This window comes from Thermobia domestica, chromosome 15 (genome assembly GCF_964235325.1).
Source record: "Thermobia domestica chromosome 15, izTheDome1.hap1.1, whole genome shotgun sequence".
Taxonomy (NCBI): Eukaryota; Metazoa; Arthropoda; class Insecta; order Zygentoma; family Lepismatidae; genus Thermobia; species Thermobia domestica.
In genome coordinates, this window is record NC_137468.1 from 53,249,711 (window position 1) to 53,270,090 (window position 20,380).

At 36.2% G+C, this 20,380-nt stretch overlaps 1 protein-coding gene across 6 annotated transcripts in view; it reads right to left on the reverse strand.

The window, feature by feature from the left end:
- Positions 1–20,380, reverse strand: part of Cdk12 (Cyclin-dependent kinase 12) — a 119,541-nt gene that overhangs the window by 43,515 nt on the left and 55,646 nt on the right. For 5 of the 6 annotated variants that reach the window (XR_014128427.1, XM_081739695.1, XM_081739692.1 and 2 more), the window contains exons 3-5: positions 17,866–19,040; positions 10,134–10,202; positions 1,562–1,813 (exon numbers count right to left, since the gene is read on the reverse strand). Coding sequence is in view for 5 of the 6 variants with exons in the window: in XM_081739695.1 (XP_081595821.1) it covers positions 1,562–1,813; positions 10,134–10,202; positions 17,866–19,040 (1,496 nt within the window). In the remaining variant the exon portion in view is untranslated. The remainder of the gene's footprint in view (positions 1–1,561; positions 1,814–10,133; positions 10,203–17,865; positions 19,041–20,380) is intronic. The other variant, XM_081739696.1, reaches the window with a different exon arrangement.

The window sequence follows — 20,380 nt, forward strand, 5'->3', positions numbered from 1 at the left end:
GATATCATTCATCCAAAACTTTACCGGGATTTCCCGGAAAATACTTGATTTTCAAATAAACGTTCTGACTTATCTTGTAGTCTATTCTTTCCCCTTCAAAATGTTATATTATTTTCCTTTCTAGCTCAATATTTACGGGAGATATGATCAATTGAAGCTAACAAGGTTTTACAAAAAAAAAACATCAACTTTGTCTATTTTTAACCACCCTGTACTCTGAAACTACAGGGGAAATGAAATCTTTGAGTTTTACGTCCCACAGTTATGCCGGTTAGGCTAAAGGAGACTGATGAGAGATGAGTGAAATGGTGGAGTGAAGGAAGTGGGAGAAAACGGGAGAACCCCGAGAAAACCCACGAGCACGGTGTTTGTCCACCACAAAGTCCACATGGCGCGAGCTGGGATCGAACCAGGGACCCCAGCACCGGAGGTGAACGCTCTACCACTGAGCCACCGCGCCCCCTGAAACTACAGGGGGTACAGCGCTAAAATTTGGTGCATGACCATCTCCAGGGCAACCATAAAGGATAAAAAGCAGTAAAAGCATAATAGAATTTTTCGCCTATGGTTGGTACCATATCTGTGATTTTGACTACTTTACATATCCAAATTTGCTAATTTTATAAGCACAATAAAGCCTAATTTACAGAAATAAAGCATAAAGAATAATGCTTAATGCTTTTTTATTCCAGAACCTGTATATGTATATATCAAAGAAAAATATGTTAATTTTTTTTTTTTTTGCCAAATAGAAAATGATCAACAAAGGCTGTTATCAATGCTGCAAACAATCGAAATCAACTACCAATTGCCTTTACGCGTAACAATGGAAAATTCGAATTCCTCCTCTCTTCGCACCTTCCGCTCAGAAGGATTTTTTTCCCTCACTTTGTGTTAGAAGGCAGGCAAATGCAGGTTGTGCTTATTCCAAGATGCCAAAATAAAGAGTTGATGCAATCTCAGAGACTAAGAGAATTCTCAGCTGACGATTTCAAAGTACAAGGCGGTAATGTAATTTTAGTGGGAAAATTTAATGTTTCATATACATTTTTAATAGAAATGCTTAAAAATGAAGTATAATTCAAGGAACAGCATATTAAGGCATAATTTACGAAAAAGCATAATGTAAGGAAAAATAAAGCATAATATACAGCTGTATAAAACAAAGTTGGTTGCCCTAATCATATCTCATAGGGGCTACATGTACACCAAGTTCCATCAAATTCTTACTTTTTTCCCTAAAAATTTAGTTGACTTCACATGGAATGCCACATATCTTAATCCAGCGATATCCACTACTTGCATATTCCTTCACTTGCTGAATCATGCTGCTGCATTACGGAATTTTTGTCATTACACTTTCATTGAAATTTTTATCCTAAGGTAAGTGTTCAAATACTTTCCACAGATTTAATTTCTCCGCGCTAAGAAAAAGCTTCTGCTAAAGGAACAATAATAAAGACTGGTACCGTCTAGTGTTCAAAGTACTTCAACTAATACAATAAAAAAATGCATCATCACGAACTAACGCTTAAAACAAAACACTTGCAATTCAGCTTACCAGTTTCCTTATCCTTCGCCTTGTACACTTGTCCGTAAGTGCCTTCTCCGATCTGCACTATCACCTCAAACACATCAACGCACCTCTCACCCCAATCTTTCCCTGCAGCATTTGTGGGTTTTATTTCTCTCCTGCTTTTCGTGACAATTTTTGGCCTCTTTGGTTTTGCTTTCGCGCCTTTCAACTTTTTCTCTTTCACAGTTGGAGGTGATGGAACATCTTCATCCGGACTTAGATCTTCCGTGCCGGGCACTGCAAATGAAAAGAGTAACCGGCATATAGAATAACATTTCATAATAATAATAATAATAATAATAATAATAATAATAATAATAATAATAATAATAATAATAATAATAATAATAATAATAATAATAAAAAGCAGTGCAATACTAGAAGTCATGGGAAAAAACTATGATGATTAAAGTAACATCATCCGCCGTAATTGTTTAGTTATATACACAGTTTTTTTTTTTTTTTTCATACATTCGACAAAACCGCTACAATCCTCAGGATCTTATGTACAGAAGCGTATTTTAGGTTGATTACCTCGTTAGCAGAATAAAGAATGACTTACAAATTAAAACCTGTAATGTTGACCGTTAATTCCATTCTTACCTCAATCAAACCTAAAATGCCATCCTTAATCTTATTCCCCACGTATGGTAACCACCGAATATAAATGGGACTTTTTTTAACGACTGAAAGAATTTCGATGAACTAGCTTTGAGGAGACAGTTATGTTTAAAATTTCACAAGCTTTCCACCTTATGAATCACATTCGATACATTACCAGGCTAAGTTAATTATTGTAACAAATAAATGTAAAGGACTTGGGCCTTAAAATACATAATTATATAGCCGGAAATACTCTGCGAAAAAGAAATTGCTAAACATTTATCACACGAGATTAGATTCCTCACAGACTGTCATGTGTCATCACAGAGCTTACACATGTACTGGTGTTCGAAGTGACCATTCACTAAAGATAGTGCTAAGCACAATGCATAAAAGATGCATATTTGAAACTGTTCCCATTTGTTAAATTAAATCATGTTGCCCTGCAATTACTGCCGAAACATTTGTGAAATGCGAAATTATAAAGCTTTCTCGGGAAACTTTGTTCGAAGAAACCTCACTTCCAAGAATAAAGGACCCCTTGTACATATTTTCACGGAAAATGATTTACGCAACATGACTGGGTCATTAATGAAACATTCATTTATGAAATACGAGTCTGGGTTGTTTCTGAGAAAATCTTAAAAACCTTCTGAGTTTTTCCCAGAAAAAAATGACGTCACACTAATGGAATAACAAACAGAATCATTACAAAGTTGCTAATTTTGAGTTTCGATCTTTGGTAAACTACCTTTAATTTTGGGGGTAGGAGAAAACTGGAAAATGGGCGCAAGAAAATCTTATAAAAACCTTAAGTTTATAATCTGGTCTCGATACATTTTTTTGAACAGTATGGCCTCCCGGTGAGTGAACATCATCTTTATATCACGACGAATGGACAGACAACGAAAAATCCATCGTTCGGCAATGTGTAAATCCCTTGAAACCTCAAATAAGATTTTCTCCACTATCACCGCACTTTCTTTTCTTCTATCATCTCTCGATAGTAATACAAAACAGAAAATAATGTTGTAGACACACACTGGAAGCTTCATAACTTTTTCTTTTTTCCTTATTTTTTCTTTTTTCACCCTTATCCTCAATTCCAAAATGGACACTACACAACTTTATCTTCTTTTCTTTGCTCCTTTGCAAACTTTCAAAACTAAGATAGGTGGCAAGTTTCATTAATTTTTAACGAGACTACAACGATGCTATGCAGTCTAATCGATTTGCAACTGAGGCAGCATTTCTTATCCGGTTGAAAAACTCCAGCAAATGTGCTATCCAATATAAGAGTTTTTCATCCATCCCCCAAAACTGCAGGTGTAGGTTCAATGACAAATGATCATCGCACCGGTCTGATTGCTGTGAGTGTCAGCACACTGCACTGATCCAAGATTATGCGCGCCCAGGATCGGGATCTGACCAACAGATATAACTTAGACAACTAATGTATTCCCTTCCCACCAGGGTTGGCTGGTTTAAACCAAGGTGGTTTAAACCATGGTTTAAACCAAAAAACAAAAAAAGTTCGTAAAAGTGTAAGTGTTTGTAAAATTTGATGAACACACATTTGTGGGTTATCACGTTTCACTCCCGTATATTATTCGTATTATATTCAGACCTAAATTCCCCATTCATTACTCAAAAAGATTTACTACAAAAGGAACTTTTTTTTACAAGTTTACAAATGTTTATTTTGTGATTTTTTGTAGTTATTATTATTGTTATGTAATTGCAATCGAAGAAAAATTGCAAATATTGTTTCGTTTCAATGTTTACTATTGATAAAATACATCGAAAATGCCGTACTTTTTGTGTGTGTGTGGGGGGGGGGTCATACAGACCCCACGAGAGGCATTTAGTAAAATAAGTATCTTTGGTATCTATCTATGTATAAATGAGTTTGAGCCAAAGTGGACTCAAATAATTCGTATCTTTATTCACTTTTCTTATTGATATGCAGATTAAGTCGGTGTATTTCTTTAATTTGGACCAATAAAAGTCGTTGTTAACTAACTTGAACTAAATTAGTTCTTCTGTACTTCCTAATACTTTGAAATTGTTCATATGTAATTCTGTGTAATGGTTTCACTTGTGCAACTGTTTATATTTTTGTCCTTCTGAAATGACTCTTGACAGTTATATTAAAAAGCATGTAAAGATCAGTACAACGTATTTTTTTTATCAGGATTCCTTCGTGAGTGAGTCGGCAGACGTATCGCATTTGTGGCCAATTAGTCCTGGTTTTGAGTTCAAATGGAGGACAATTTCTCTCGGATGTAACTCGAGAAGCGGTTTTTATTCCGCTTTAAGCTTATGTGACCCCTTCCAGCATAACCCGGTTGTTGCATAATAACATCAAGGCGAAACAAACTTATTTCTGTCCATATATGATATGAATATATAGAGCAAATCATTTAAACAAAAAAAAAAAAACCTGGTTTAAACAAAAAAAAAGTTTTTTTTTTATTTTTTAAATAAAAACCATGGTTTTTGCCAACCCTGCTTCCCACCATCGGAAATCAGGTGTTAAGAAGCATGTCCATATAAATTATTTTTCTACATAGTAGTCAGATACTGCACTTTCTGTAATATTTATCATTCCATTCCTCATACACTCTGCTTATTCGATTCCCAATACTAGTCAACTAAACTATTTCTACTATTTTCCGTACTCATTTATACGTGTGTAATTTCTTACTTATTCAGAAACAATACTAGTTACACATGTCAAAAATAACCGTGCCAGTGCAGACACACCTATTACAATTTTGGTCTTATGTTGTATGTTAAACTCTATAAAATAAAATTCAAATTTTTCCTTACAGTACTTATTACAAGTAAATTTCAAGACTAATTTATGAACGACCAGCGAAGTCTAGAACTAATTAAATGAATTGTATTACTTAGTATTAGATACTGGACTGCTTGTGAACTTGAACATATTCAAACATGATTATATTTCGAACCACACATTTCCTTTAATACACTACTTACTTCATTAACTTCTTACTCTTAAAATCTATCAGAGGTTCCTCGTGGCTACATGGTTAGCATGTGCGCATTTACAGCTGAGACGAGTTCGATTTCCGGTAAATATTTACGTGGTTTGGATCACACTTAAACTGTAGCTTATGTATCACACAGGGATGGGCAAAATTTTCCTTAATCCAATATTTTCCAGAATCGGAAATTTCACTTTCCGGATTTCGGAAAAAAGTTTGGAATTTAGAAAATTCCGGAATTCAGAAAAATTCAGGAATTTTTCCGTAATCGGAATTTCTTAAATTCCGGATTTTTTCTGTATTCCGGAATTGGCCATCCTAGTATATATATATATATATATATATATATATATATATATATATATATATATATATATATATATATATATATATATCTTCATATCCTTAAAAAGAAAAAACTTCCAATGTAGTCCTATTAAGCTAATTATGCCATATTTGAAAGCACAATATAGTATGCAAAGATGCAATGAAAATTGCATAGATAATCACACGTGATCAGGACCGATATTTTTTTTTTCTTTGGAGTCACGGTACGTTAAGAATGACTGAAATTCTCACATTTTACAGTCTCAATCTAATACATTACATTGCATTCTGAGCAACAATAAGCAACATATTTCTCCACTATTTACTTACCAATGTAATTTACTTATGCGTTACTAACGTAGGTTTTCAAGCTTACATTTACAATTTTTATCTTGTAAGAAAGTGTACGGGACTGGAAAATGTAAATAGTTTAACACTTCAGTACGGGTCTTTCTTATACTTTGATCTTCCTGTGTTCATCGAGAAATTCCTCATTGAAAGAAGGAAGCTCGCAAGTATCACAGGATTCTTTAAAATTTACCCATGATTTCCACTAGTAACTGTTCTTCATAATAAATGCTTTTGCATATTGATATACCACACACACAAATATGTTTATAAGTAATTTTAAATCTTGCTTACCTGCTGAAAATCTATCACATTATGTATTACTACCTCAAACTAATAGGAAGAATCAATCAATATTAAATTCTCGACCCCACCAGGCTAAATGATTGACATGAGTAACTACAGCGTATTACAATATATTCTAACAATAATTTCAATCAAAAGAGACGGCAATAACATTTTACAATAATTAGCTTTCAAATTTTCACAAAATTATCGTTCGTACTCTTCAGATTATTGTGTCCAACTGAATATGTGGGGCGAATTAAACTCCCATAACACGCGCCCAACACTCTTCTCTAAGGACTAATTTAACTGTACATGTGAATTCCTATTTCTTGAAAAAGCTGTATCTACCGACGAAACGTTGCAAACATAATTCTGCTTTTGATATTCGTAGACTATCTTATAAATTGACAACTACAGATGTTCTTCGGACAGAAACCGAACCGGTTCTGGTTTGTGGTTTGACCTTTTGTTGCCATCATCCACTAACGGAAAAGTATGATCTCGAATCCATACAGTATCTTTGAATCTAACAGGAAACAGAGCACGCGAGAACTGCCCTACTCTTTCATGATGTTAGAAACTACTTTTCAACTAGCTGTTAAGATTAATTTTTTCGACACAGACAGTCTTTTCAAGAAATCGAAGGCGTATACTGAAGTTGATTCAACTGTCTTATAACAAAATCTGCGTAGTTTTGCATTTTGTGCTACCTTGTCAATAAAGCTTTCTTTACTTACGATAGAAAAATACTTAACGGGACTAGAATAAAGATGATCACATTATTTTCTAACATCACTGTACACAAGAAAGTAGATAATTAAAACTAAATGTTTTACACTATTACGAACGTAACAAGAACATGCAAGAATGGGATAACACACACTATAAATAAAGTTTTGAAGAAAAAAAAAAACACATACACACACAAAATACAAGCTATCAGTTAGTAATATTATTTAACAATATATCAAAGTTGAAGGATGCAAGAAAAAAGTAAGAACTAACATTTTCAATAAGTGATATTACAATATTAATTTCCCGTTTACAAGCGTATTCCTTTTATCAATCAAAATGCCTGTGAACACGAATACCATCTTTCGTATTAATTTTCTAAACACTGGATTCGAAACCCTTTATTTCAAAATCTATATAAGAGTGAACATATCTATTACGAACTTCCTACCAAACTAACGATTATTTTTCCCCATAGCAGCATATATATTAACATGTTGCTATTATTACAATTCAAGAAAAAGAACGCATCATAGAAAATAATAATAATAATAATAATAATAATAATAATAATAATAATAGAAGATGGCGTCCAAAAATAAAGCGCTAAAGATAACACATATACCAGAAAAAAAGTAATGAATATTCCTTATCCACAGAACAGTGTAAATACTTCCCTTATAGTGAATACTACTACATCAAGTTTCAAGACTTATTCCCTATTGATCTTCTCTTCCTTATTTTAATAACAGAACTTCAAATTTCATGAGCTAACGGTTCAAGTCTTCCCGAAACACGCAATTAAGGTTTAAAAGGATAATTAACATGGAAAAGATATGCAAAAGAAGTTAGGATTCGTTAATAATACGTAACTACACAAAAATCCTTCTGCTTCCCGAATTTTATGGTTCCCGAATGGATTGTTAATAAAATTACCTGGAATTAAGTGCTTTCTTTTCACTTTTCTTTTCTTTCCCCTATAGCAGTTGCAAAGTTATGCACGTACGACATCTTCAGTAATACCATATTCAAATTTAGTTTAATACGACTCGCAAATTTGTCTTTCAATTGTTACCAGTGGTTCTATTGATAACCCTATCTCTGTGTCACCTGTAGTGTGTTTTACAAATAGTTGCTCACGATAAAAATTGCAAATTTTAACTGGTTCTCCCGAACGATGCATCTAACAGCTGTTACACAGTATGTTCCGATACATTGCCGTCAACACTGAGGCCTGCACTTTATTACCTGAGAACGGCCAGTGAAATTAAAGTGACAGCTTTCTGGGAGAGGTTTATTTGTAGACCTTCCTCCGCCCGTTTTAGCAACTCAGCAATGGTGAAACGGTGCAAAGAACAGGATTTAATCGTCTTCAAAGTGGTGTGGGTCACATCATCCGACGATGTGCCCAACGACCTCCTGCGGTAGTGGTCTTCGGAAATTGTGAAAACAAGCCTGCAACTACTCAAACACTCAACACAATAGGCGCCACTAGGAGAGCAGGGCCACACAATAATCCCCCAACGCACAGAAGTTTGGCTATACAACATAGTGTCTTACGAGGTAGTTTCTAACCTTATCCAGAAGAATCCCCATTGGGAGCTGTCACAAAGCGATGCACATTGCCTCATGAACCACTGCATCCAGGAGAGCTTTACAAACGCCAGAAAATTCTATGAAACATACTTTGCAGAAGACAAATGGATATGGGTGTGTATCCTGGATGCGAGATGGCTTTACCTAATCAGACCAACAGAGTTCGATCCATTTTCTAGAGTCAATTAAACCACAAGAACAGTTCTGGCTGTGCTGCAGTGCAAGGTAAAACTTTCTAAGGGATTTCTAAGTAGTGACAAGATATTTTAGTCGCGGACCGGTGACCCTCATTTAAGTAACTTATAGCACCAAAGTCAGTACAGTTCACTTCTAGGAGAAAGTTATGGACCCTCTCAACATGGACAAGGCCTCCAGCCACATAGTTCGATCATTCCAGGTGTTCTGTGCAAGGCAAAAGAGACGCGAACTCAAGTGATTCCAGTTCTCATTCATCTCTGTTAAATCCCCGGACACCTCACCAAAGCACTACTGTGGGTTTGGATTCTTCAAACAGGCACTTGACGCCATCTCCCTACCTTACAGAGACTTAGCAAAACTACCGAAACCAGTATGGAGAGACCCTTCTCATATCCATAGTTTGCTATAGGGGAAACTACACTGCCGGGAGATCGTTCGGGCCCGTGGCAGTCACATCGAAAACCATCGGTGGTGAAAGGAATTTAATAACCAACTAAGTGGTTCAAATTAAGATTATGTTTATTGTGGAGAACTTTCTGTGTGGTAGTTCGGATGATTATTATAATCACAGTGCCTGCAACCGATGGAAGAACTGATAAGAAACACACATACATTAATGCAAAACATACACATTTACTCTTAACTCATCCTCAACTGCTCCACCGTATTTCTTTGAATACTCTTCAACATGTGAGGATCTATAGCAGTTATTGCAACGATTTTTTTAAGATCTCACGATTTCACATCATACATACGAAACCACGATTCCCATTCCACTAATCCCTTCTCCTAATCCAGTTGAATATTTCAGCATAAAATTTCTATTTTTATGTCCTACGGTCATGCCCTTTAGGCTAAAGGAAAGGGATTAAAGTGGACGATTATGAAATAACTGGTGGAATGGGAATGTGAAGGGAAACTGGATAACGCTGACAAAATCCACGGACACTGTTATTCACTACATATATACGTGGTCTGGAATTAAACCAGGGAACTGTTGCACCATAAGTTAGCGTTGTACCAATATATCTCCGCGTGAAGCAGTACCAAAAAATACTATCGTCGTTAAAATTATTGCTTTTCTTTTTCTTATCTGTCACCCTGTTCTTGACACACACATCGTGATTTTTAAACCTAGACTGTTTCAGTTGCTTTTAGTTAGGTCAATATATTTCTGGCAAAAGTAAAAGATCTCAACGCACACGACGTATAATGGGTCCGCGAAACTCAAAGTTTTGTTATTTAAAATATAAGAGAAGATCAGAAAGATGGTAAGTCTCAAAACTTTATAATAAATCGCTTTTGTCCAAAATACTGAAATAATTAAAACATTCCTTGTGCAGTTAAAATCCGAGAAAAATCTGAAGAGTGACAGCGACCCAAATGTTAACTTTTGGCATCGAACATGTAAATGAGATGACTTGTACTTGTTCATATTAAAGAAACTCACTTACCAAGCACCGAAGATGACTCTCGCCTCTCCGATTCCGAATTCTCAGCAGGTGAAGACAAACCAGAATAATCTAAACGAATTATACAAGAAAAGAGCTATAAAATAAAAACAATTGTTGATATTTGTTTAATATCAAAATTTCAAACAGGAAACACGACAGGACAGCAATGAATTCGAAACCTAATTAAACCGCCTCCAAAACTTATCCTTGTTGGTTTATACAGCATGTAAGAATGTTGAAGATACTTACCTATAAAGAACTATATCAACATTTGCTTTAAAAAGAACAAAATTTTTAGTTTTTTTTAAACGTTAGTTTTCTCATTTTTATCTTCCTCCGAACTTTAATTTTATGAACAGCCAATCAGAAAAACGATTTAATTTCTCTGAACTATCAGAAAAAATGTATATATAACTGCTGAAGATGGCTTTCAGCATATCGTTAGTATATAAAGGCAACTGTTTAAAATAACTGTATTTCTCTCCTTCTAGAAGCAATTATTCAGAAACTCGTTTAGCGAACTTCATCAGAAGAGAAGACGAATGTTAATTCTAAAATTGTGAACACGAAGATTCATTACACGAAAAGAATAGTTCTATAAGAATAATGTACTTTCTACAACTGTAATTTGTTTGTCTTGCGCACTTGATCATCCTGCCGATTAAAATAAAGCAGCATTAACACAAATTGCTGTAATTATCTTATCAGCAAGTAATCATTCTATTGCCAACAAAATTAACATCAGAAATGAAAACTAACTGAAGTATTAAGAGCAGCTTGAATAGCTTCTATTACTGAATCATACAACAACATGAATATATATAGAAAAAAAAACAGCACCGCATTACGTCTTAATAATAATAAGAGGTTGAGCGCCGAGTTCTGGTTTAGCTTTAAGATTTGATAACGGCCCTGTTCCTCAGTCCGTTCCCTAAAGAGTCACTCTTCTTTCAGAATCGAGGTCAGAGCTCATACTTTAGTTATGATTGGATAACCCATGTCTATATTGAACACCTACAACACTGAACTGAACATGGTTATCACAAGAGAATGTGGGGGAAACCAACCCTATATTCCCCATAGGTACGAATTCAATGAAAATACAGAGCGAAAAAATTGTGGGCTAAGCCGGGATCGAAATCGAGAACATCACAAGTACAATTTCAGCAGCTAAATTCGGTCGCTATCTACAAAATAAAAATGAAACAAGTTAGGACTAAAAACAAATCAAACTGTAGTTATCCCTCTGCCTCTCCCCCCAAAAAGAAAAACTTTCCTTGTTCTTTCACGCCTAAGGATAATTGCCCCAATGCTGCAAAATGAAACCAAACAGAATTCTAGTTTTATATCCAACACTTATCCCCATTAGGTTAACGAAAACGTTAATGGAAGTCAATACGAAAAGAATAGGTACAATTAGAATGTGGGAAGAAATAGGACGACGCTAAAACACCGATACAATGCTATTCACTACGTAAAGGTCCATATGATTGTCGTTCAAATCTGATGCAAACATGACATCTGACTGAACATAAAAGGAAATGGAAATAACCAAACTTTTAAGTACTATGAACCACAGGGAGCAGAGCCAGGGAAGAGAAAACTTTAAATCCGCCAAATGAAATGAAATCTTTCATTATAACGTCCCACGATTATGTCCTTAGGCCAAGCAAGTGAATAATAGAATAATTGGTGGAACGAGAAAGTGGGAAGAAACGGAGGTACCCCGAGAAAAATCTCACACGTTGTCCACCACAAACTAGCTTGACTGGGAATCGAACCAGGGGACCCCACGCACCAGGGGTAAGTGCTCTACCACTGAGTCACCGTGTCTCCCTGTCGTCGAAATATGAGAAAGGCAGTAATGACGATGAAACTAAATATCCTGCAAAGAGGGAAATTAAGCAAACCAGAATTAACCTACCAACCATAAGAAAGACATTCAGGACTATGAAATACCATAAACAGGATTGTCATCTAGAACGCAGTGTTGCCAACTCAGCAGAAAGTTGATATATCAGAAACACTAAATAAAATAGCAATTCGGACACCAGAAAAATGCATAGGCAAAACAAAAGGCAATAAGGAAGATTGATTACACATGTGTAAAAAGGGTGAACGATATTCGTGCATGAACATCGCACGCGAGGGAAGACAAATGCAGAACTGAAAGAAGTGGAAAAACAAACACAAACACAAACACACACACACACACACACACACACACACAAAACAGTAGTGAAAGTATCTAGGCAGTGGAGACAACCAACCTGCGGTACATATCAGCTGTGGCTCTTGAGCATGTCATCAGCCCGACGAATGCACTTCCAAAGTCAGGGGTGATCATACTAGTTTGGCTGATCAGTATAGATATAACTGTCATGGTCGATAAATATAGTGGCTCTAAGACGAACTGTACTCGGCTATAAGAGTACATCCCCATATAGGTAGTAGAGCGAGCAGTCAATTCAGTATAACCTGTATGCAACGGAAAGCTGTTCTACACGAAAACTGTATACATAGAACCGGAAAAATAAATTCCATGGTTAAATTTCATTGTGTATATACGACCCGATGAAAGGACTCACGTAATTGGTATGGAAATGCAAATGCAAACAAAATCAGTTGACATGTGCACTCCAAAATAGAGATATGGTGTAATGTGCTACAGGGAGCAGAAGTATAGGGAAGTGCGCAAATAGAAAGTATGCAGAAAGCGTGAGATGGAACGGCGTGAGAGGAAACCAGTGCTAGTAGTTATGGTGGTAGAAGCGAGTGAGAGATATACTTCCAGTTTCTATGTGAGCATCCAATCATAAAGGTGGAAGCAATGCGGTGGTACTTTCAAGGTATGTAAACGTGTATTGTGTTTGTATAAAATGCGACAAGCTGTAGTTGTGAAGTTCTTAGCGGACGTGTTCAGTATATCACAAGAATCCCCAACGTGAGTGGAAAGTCTTGCTGCAGAACACATTAAAACGCAGCTGTGTAAAGCAGAGGTGGTTGCGTATGAGTTTAAACACACTAATAGTAGAAGACTATAGCACGGACGATGAGGACATTGAAGGTGATTTCAGCGATGATTCAGCGTTATCAGGAAGAACGACGCTGCTGCCAGAATGAAATTCATCAATCGTTCTGCACCACGAAAGCATTATTTCGTCATACAGGGTGTTACTACAATTCCAAAATGAAATTTCGTGACCTTTGCTTTCCCAAACCATAAAAATTTAGTAACATTCTCAAGAGCGAATTTGGGTGCGAATTGGGCCGAATTTTCCTGCATCCGATAGAAGCGTGCTTTGCTTGGGATTTGGTAGTCTCAAGCCGACCATAGACAATTTTGGTGGTGAATTTTGACGTTCTATAGAACAAAATTTTCCAGTCTATACTTTTAATTGCACAGATAAAAAAAATCGTGAACCAAAAGCTGAATTTCGTGACTTCTTGACTTTGACCGTTTTCTAATTTCGTGACTTTTTCATGACTTTCGTGAACGATAGACACCCTGTCATATAATACAATGCCACCAAAGAAAACGTGCATGTGTCCTCTTAGATCAACGATTGACATGTCACAGCGACTGAAAATCACTACTGTTATGGCACAAAAACGCAAAATAAAACAGTAAGACAAAAGAACTCCAACTCCCTTGCAGCTGTCGACACTCCTTACCATTAATAACACTGTACGTAAGCATTTCATCGCAATGAGACAATACCATGCAATTACTTACAATCGCACAAGTCATCTGGACGATGAATAGTAAGGAAGAACTTAACCCTCACCTCTTATTATTTACAGCGTCCGAATCATGGATCAAATGATTCAAACGAAAAAAAAAAAAAAAAATGTTTTCCCAAAGATTACACAAAGTTAGTTTGAGAGTCGACATTCATGGCACAACTAATGAAATCAAGTCTTTCGTTACAGAGCACGAGTCGACTCGAAAGCAGATCGCAAATCAGTCCCAATTTGATTAAGAGCTACGTTCTGGAAAAACTCTTGCCATTAAGAGCAGCAAGACTATCTTTGATGTGATCTTCAATCGCTGCTACGATGTATTCATTTATGATTATACCGGTGGTTGGAATAGATGGCACACTACTTCCATACATGTATATTCTTGTTTTCGAGCATAGTTATTACTTTCCAGTGAGCATGGCCGCTGAATTTTCTAATATAAAAGCATATGACCAAACGCGAATTGTGTACCTTCCTGGAGCAAATCTTGTGACCCGATTTGTTTTGCTCTTGGGCACCAAGCAAGGATGATTATCTTTACAGTTCCTAATGATGTCGAGTTCTGTAAGAAGCTAATTTCTGCGAAATGTAAAGGTCTTGTATAACCTGCTGATGTAGTTTTTTGTCCATTGAAGAACATGGTTAAGTTCATACCTGATGAATTGGTCTTATCCAACATTAAAGTGTGGCTATGCGAGACCCTTTCTGTCTTCAATTCTTTGTTCATTATCAGTTTTCCGCAAGGTGATTTAAAAATCTGATTTGTTTTGCGTTCTTCAAGTCTCGCTATTCACTGAACATTCCCGGCCCATTCTAAACCTCTTCCGAATATTGTTTCGAAACAGGACTTACAGAGGAATACTACTGTAGGGACAAGTATGACCAGCTCGTTTTGCTCATTGTAAGAAGGGTTTGGGTGTCGACCACACATTCATTATCGACCTTCACTCAACCAAATATAATGAGGAAGTACTGTTCTCTATTCTTTACTTTAAGTCTTACCTTGTGTGCGATGTTCAAGCAATATTGTCCACCTTTTCACGCATTTTCTGTGTTATGCATTTTCCCAGTGTCCGAACTGCTATTTTATCGTGTTGTTGGACATATCAACTTTCTGCTGAGTTGGCAATACTGTCTTTTAGACGGAAACAGTAATTATGGTTTTCATACTCCCTGATGATGTCCTTTCGGTTGTTAGGTTAATTCTAGTTTAAGTCTTCGCATTCGGCGACGTTGTTTTCTCTTCCCTAGCTTCGCTCCCCATGGTCCATAGCAGCATAAATTCTGGTATCTCCAGTTCGTTTCTTGCTCAATCCGATCCTGTGTTTGCATCGGATTTGCGCGACAACCATATGGACCTTTACCTGTAAAATCGAACCAGGGACACCCCACACCAAAAGTGAGTGCCACCGTGCTCCCCCTTCTAATGTCACAGTTGGCTACTCGAAGTACTGAGTAAAGTTAATCCCTTTCTTCTATAGCAGTCTGTTGTGTATTTCTAACGTTTTCTTGCATTTAAATAAGAATTCAAATTATATTACTCGTTAATTATATTGTAATATTGTAAAGAAATTAAATACCCTGTTGTGGTCAACTGGCAAAATTGTACAAGAGAGGATCAGGTTAGAATGCTGCCAAGAGTGTTATGCATTATTCTTTCACCTATCATTTCATTATCATGCTTCTTACAGTCTCCTTTAGCCTAAAGGACAGAACGTTGGACATAAAACATACAAATTAATAAACTGTATTATTTTAATGGCGAATGACTTTTCAGTTTTCTGCTATATTCTGTTAAAGGAGCAGTTTGAGTTAAAAACAAGTTTGATGTCATAGAAAAAGTAACAAAAAAAATAAATGACCCGTATTTTTTTAAAATCTTGATAGGCCGGCTCGTTCAGCTCCTATAGGCATTTGTTTTTGATGAATCGCAAATGCTGACGTCACTCGTGCGCCACGTGACGAACTCAATATTAGTCAGCAACCACTCCTTTGTACGCAGCGATAAATTTTTAATAGTGCAGTGGATTGAATAGATTGTGTTTTGGTTTCGTTAGCAGTCTTGTTTTGTGTTGAATTCTTGAGGGACGTTTTTGTTAGTTGTTTTTCCTACAGTATTAGTATAAAAAAGAGAAAGAGCAGTAATTACGAAGTGGTGTGCGAAGCAGTGTTTCTTCCAGACATGTTTTTGGTGGTGGCACTGTCTCCCGGAGCTCTGAAAGTGTCCCCCGGAAGATACCAAAATAATACGTCTATAATATAATAAATATAATTGTACTGTGTGAAAATAATGTGCCCTCCGAATACTAAGTGTACCCCCTCCTGAACATTTTTTTTTTTTTTTTTTGAAAGAAATACTGGTGCGAAATAGAAAATACGTGTTAGATAGAACAGCGCGTGCTATGTCTGTGAATTGAGGTAAAATGCCTAACACGTGCTGTTTTCAGTTGTAATTTTCGTGCGATTAAAGCTGAAAACTTTTTTTTTTTTTTTTTTTTTTTAAATATATGTATATATGGCTTAAGAAAATCGATAGGAAATATTGTGTGCCAAATGAAAATACTTGTGTTTGTTCCAAACATCTTGAAGAGTCCGACTTCGAGCAGTCATGTTTACTGAAAGAAAAGCTAATGCCAGGAGAATTATTTACACGCAAACTGAGAAAGAATGCTGTTCCAGGTATATTATTGAAAGGTTTAGAATTCGAGCCACTGAATAAGCGCCGATCTATGTCCAGTTACCAACGTAAAAATATCATACACGACGCAATTGACGGTTATAATCGGGACGAGGCATTAGAGGGTAATAGCAACGGCGTTACTCATGATTGTGAAGGTACTGCTTTAGAAATAAATGTAAATACAACTGCTATACAATGTAAATTGGAGAGTGAAATATACCAGCTCGTAGAAGGAATTAGTGACGATGACTGTTCCTCAGAACATTGATTTCGTTTATTTTTTCTGTATCAAGTAACAATGATGAAACGGGTGACGAGAGATGTTCCGCGGAGTGATGCGAATTAAACAAATTTAACCGTTAAAGTATTTTTCGTATTCTGACAAACCTTACAGATGTTATTTCACTTTTGCCATTAAAGTCGCGCTCCCGTACATACCTTGAAGCACAAAATTATAGGGTCAGCATTAAAAATTTCAACAAAACGTGAAAATGAACATACTTATGTTTGGGAATCGGAAGCATGATTAAAGAAAAGGTACTTAGGTGTTGCAGCAATCTCGTCCGCCATCTATTTACATGGTATTGGTTTCGAAATTTTGGTTTCTTTTATGAAACGCTGAACTTACGCTTTATAGGAAAAACTACACTTTATAATATTATAAAAACTTTTGTGCAGCCCATCACATATTATTATTTTCTACATGCAGATGACATTTCTAAGTCTTTGCAATCAGTTCTGGAAAAGGAAATCGCACTTTAGAACGTGCCACCGCACCTCTAACAAACGAAATGCTTGGCACTGTGTATGGAAGCCTGCTCTCGCTGCTTGATCACGTATGTCATCACAAAATCGCTTTTTCCTCTGTTACTCGCTAACGACTGAACGTGTCGCGATAAAATACCATTTCTTTTGTAATTTTCAACTCTACAAATGGAAATAATTTGTGAAAAATGCATTTCTAAGTCGAACTGCTCCTTTAACTTCTTTCAGCATTTCGAATACCATATTCAAGGTGTATTTTTCTTCTGTTCTGTGAAAAGGTAACTCTCAAGAACGAGAGTAAAATATTCGAAACACTGCAGGTAAGATAAGAAGAGCATGGCAGAAAACTTAAGGCTCAAAGGAAGTCACGAATATTGACACTGCAATACTTCACGACAGTCTTTCTATCCATTTAAATCAATATCTACAATTTACCATGCATTATAAGTAAATGTTAGTATTCACACATAAATGCAAATAAAGAAAAAAATCTGAGAAATACAATAATAAAACACCCCTTCACGAAAATCAGTTACTACATACCTGGTGGCATTGGTAAGTCTTTGATGCCCTTCCGAGGTGGAGTTTTCGGTTTCTCTGGTTCACTTTTATCAGGTTCCGGACTTGTTGACAAACTAGGGGGAGAATCGATATTTTCTAAGTCACTCTGGTCTATTCCGGGGGGCATTGGCAGTTTCGTTAGACTTTTCGGTTTCGTTATTTCTGATGGAGGATCGGATTTAGTTTCTAATTTAGGTTTCACATCTATTTCACTAACAGGTTCTTGTTTTAATTTAACATCATGTAAAATTTTCGGTTCATTCATCACTTCCTGTATTACTGGTGGTTTTACTTCCACTACTTTTGGTGGCACTACAACTGGTTCTTGCTTAGGAATAACCTTCATACCCATATTCACAGTTGCAGGTGCAGTACTTGCCACAGAAACGGGAGGTAACACTGGTGCTGCTGGAGGCATATATTGGTTAGGGACTAATCCTATCATGTTTGGAACGTACATGTTAGGCATAGGAGGCATTCCTGGAACAAAAATATTGGGGGGAAGAGTATTCACAGTGGGGGGATACATTCCAGGTGGAATTCCAGGAACGAACATGCTTTGACTCATTGCACTCATCGTAGCATTATACTGATTTAATGGAGGCACATCACACGGAACCGGAGCTGCTGTTTTTACTGTTTTCACTGCTTTTGCTGGTTTCACTTCCACTGGTGTAACTTCCGGTTTTACTTCAGGCTTTGGAACAGGAGTCACTACTACAGGGGCAGTACAGGGAAGAGGTTCATCTGGCTTGTCATTTGACTTCGATTCAACCAAAATAACATCACTATCAGGAGTATCTGCTCCCTTCTTTTTGTTCGCCGATAATCCTTTCATGTATATCCGTTCGCGCATTTTCTCGTGTTTCACTAATTCTGCAAATAAACTAGTTTCACTCATATTCGCTTTTACCGTTAAGTCTTTGGCACTTGGTGTCTGTGTAGAGATAGGGCTATGGCTCCTAGATCTCCTTCTATACCTTGAGCTTCTAGAAGGATCTAAGCTTCTGCTACGACTTCGTCGTGAACGAACTCTAGGAGACGTGGACAGTCTTTTGCTGCGATGCGGTGATCTTGTGCGGGATCTTGAACGCCATCTATGAATGCTGCGACTTCTTGAGCGAGATTTGGAACGACTATTGTACCTCCTATTGGACCTAGAAATAGAAAGTAATGTGTCAAAGCAGAGATAGAATTATATACGGTACTGCACTGCAAATTAAATTCTACCTAACAATACCTAAACCATAATGTATTATTTTCTATTTGCGTTGCATTATTGATAAGCTTACTTCAAGAAATTTTACAACCCATAAATACCATATTTTCTAAAGTTTAATACTTACAGTAACAATTTGGCAGATAGTTCTAATATATGTGGGCCGACAATGAGTAAAAAAAAAATGAACATACAAAATCAACTTTTTGGGAAATTCCAAGTGTCTTTTCAGTACGAGCGAAAGAATGAGATGTCCTTGTGCTAGTAGCTGTAGAGTAATGCTACATTACTGAAGGTAATTTTTCTCTCACGATATCAGCTCTAAACAGACATGTATGCCTGGGGTTTTTCTAGTAACTGAGTAAAAATGTAAAATGTATGTTTAAAAAAATGAAAAAAGAAAGAAAAAGAAAGAAAAGAAAAAAGCAATAATGGCTGTCATTTCTGTAACTTTTATGTATGTATTAACTATAGCCTGTTTCAAAATGTATACGATCATTCACTATGAATCAAACATACACAACTTCTTGCTTCACTACTGCTGATATCTGTTTGTGTATGCATTTTCTAAGAATTCATTATAACGATGCACGTACAAATAAAAATTATAAATTAAAATGTACAGTTCCCAAACAGGACGGCGCGAAGAGCGAGCAAGATGGGCACAAATTACTGTCAGAAATAAACCGTGAATGACCAGTAATGACCATTTACAATTTAGCTTTACCAAACTTTACAGACGCTAACTAAATACTGCTCTATTTCTTCTGTTCGTTTTTAAGCCTTTTTCTTTTTAAACAAAGCATTGGCACTCAATGTTGGAAGGATTGTCGTTGTTGGAAGTGTTAAAAACTTAGCTACAATTAAGTAATTAATAACTGATTTAAAGGAGTCAATAATGCATAATTACGTTGTTTCTTAAGAGTTCTTTAACTCACAAACACTGTATCCGAAAGTTGTATTAAAAAAAAAAAAAGTTAAATTAAATACCATACGAATACAAAATAGGCTAAACACAAACAAACTATTTGCTGAGCAGAACAATATATTCACATAAAACTACATACATATGTAGTCATTAAGTGTGAATATATTGTTTTGCTCAGCAGTTAGTTTGTGTTTAAGTATATACAAAGCACAGTTTCTACTTATGGAAAATAGGCTAATTATTTAATTAACTCTATGGTCTATGGAACCCAAAGGTGCAATGCCGCGTTCACAAAAGCTCTACAATAACTTATATCCTTAGCCATTGGATCCAGTTTGTATTCCTATTTC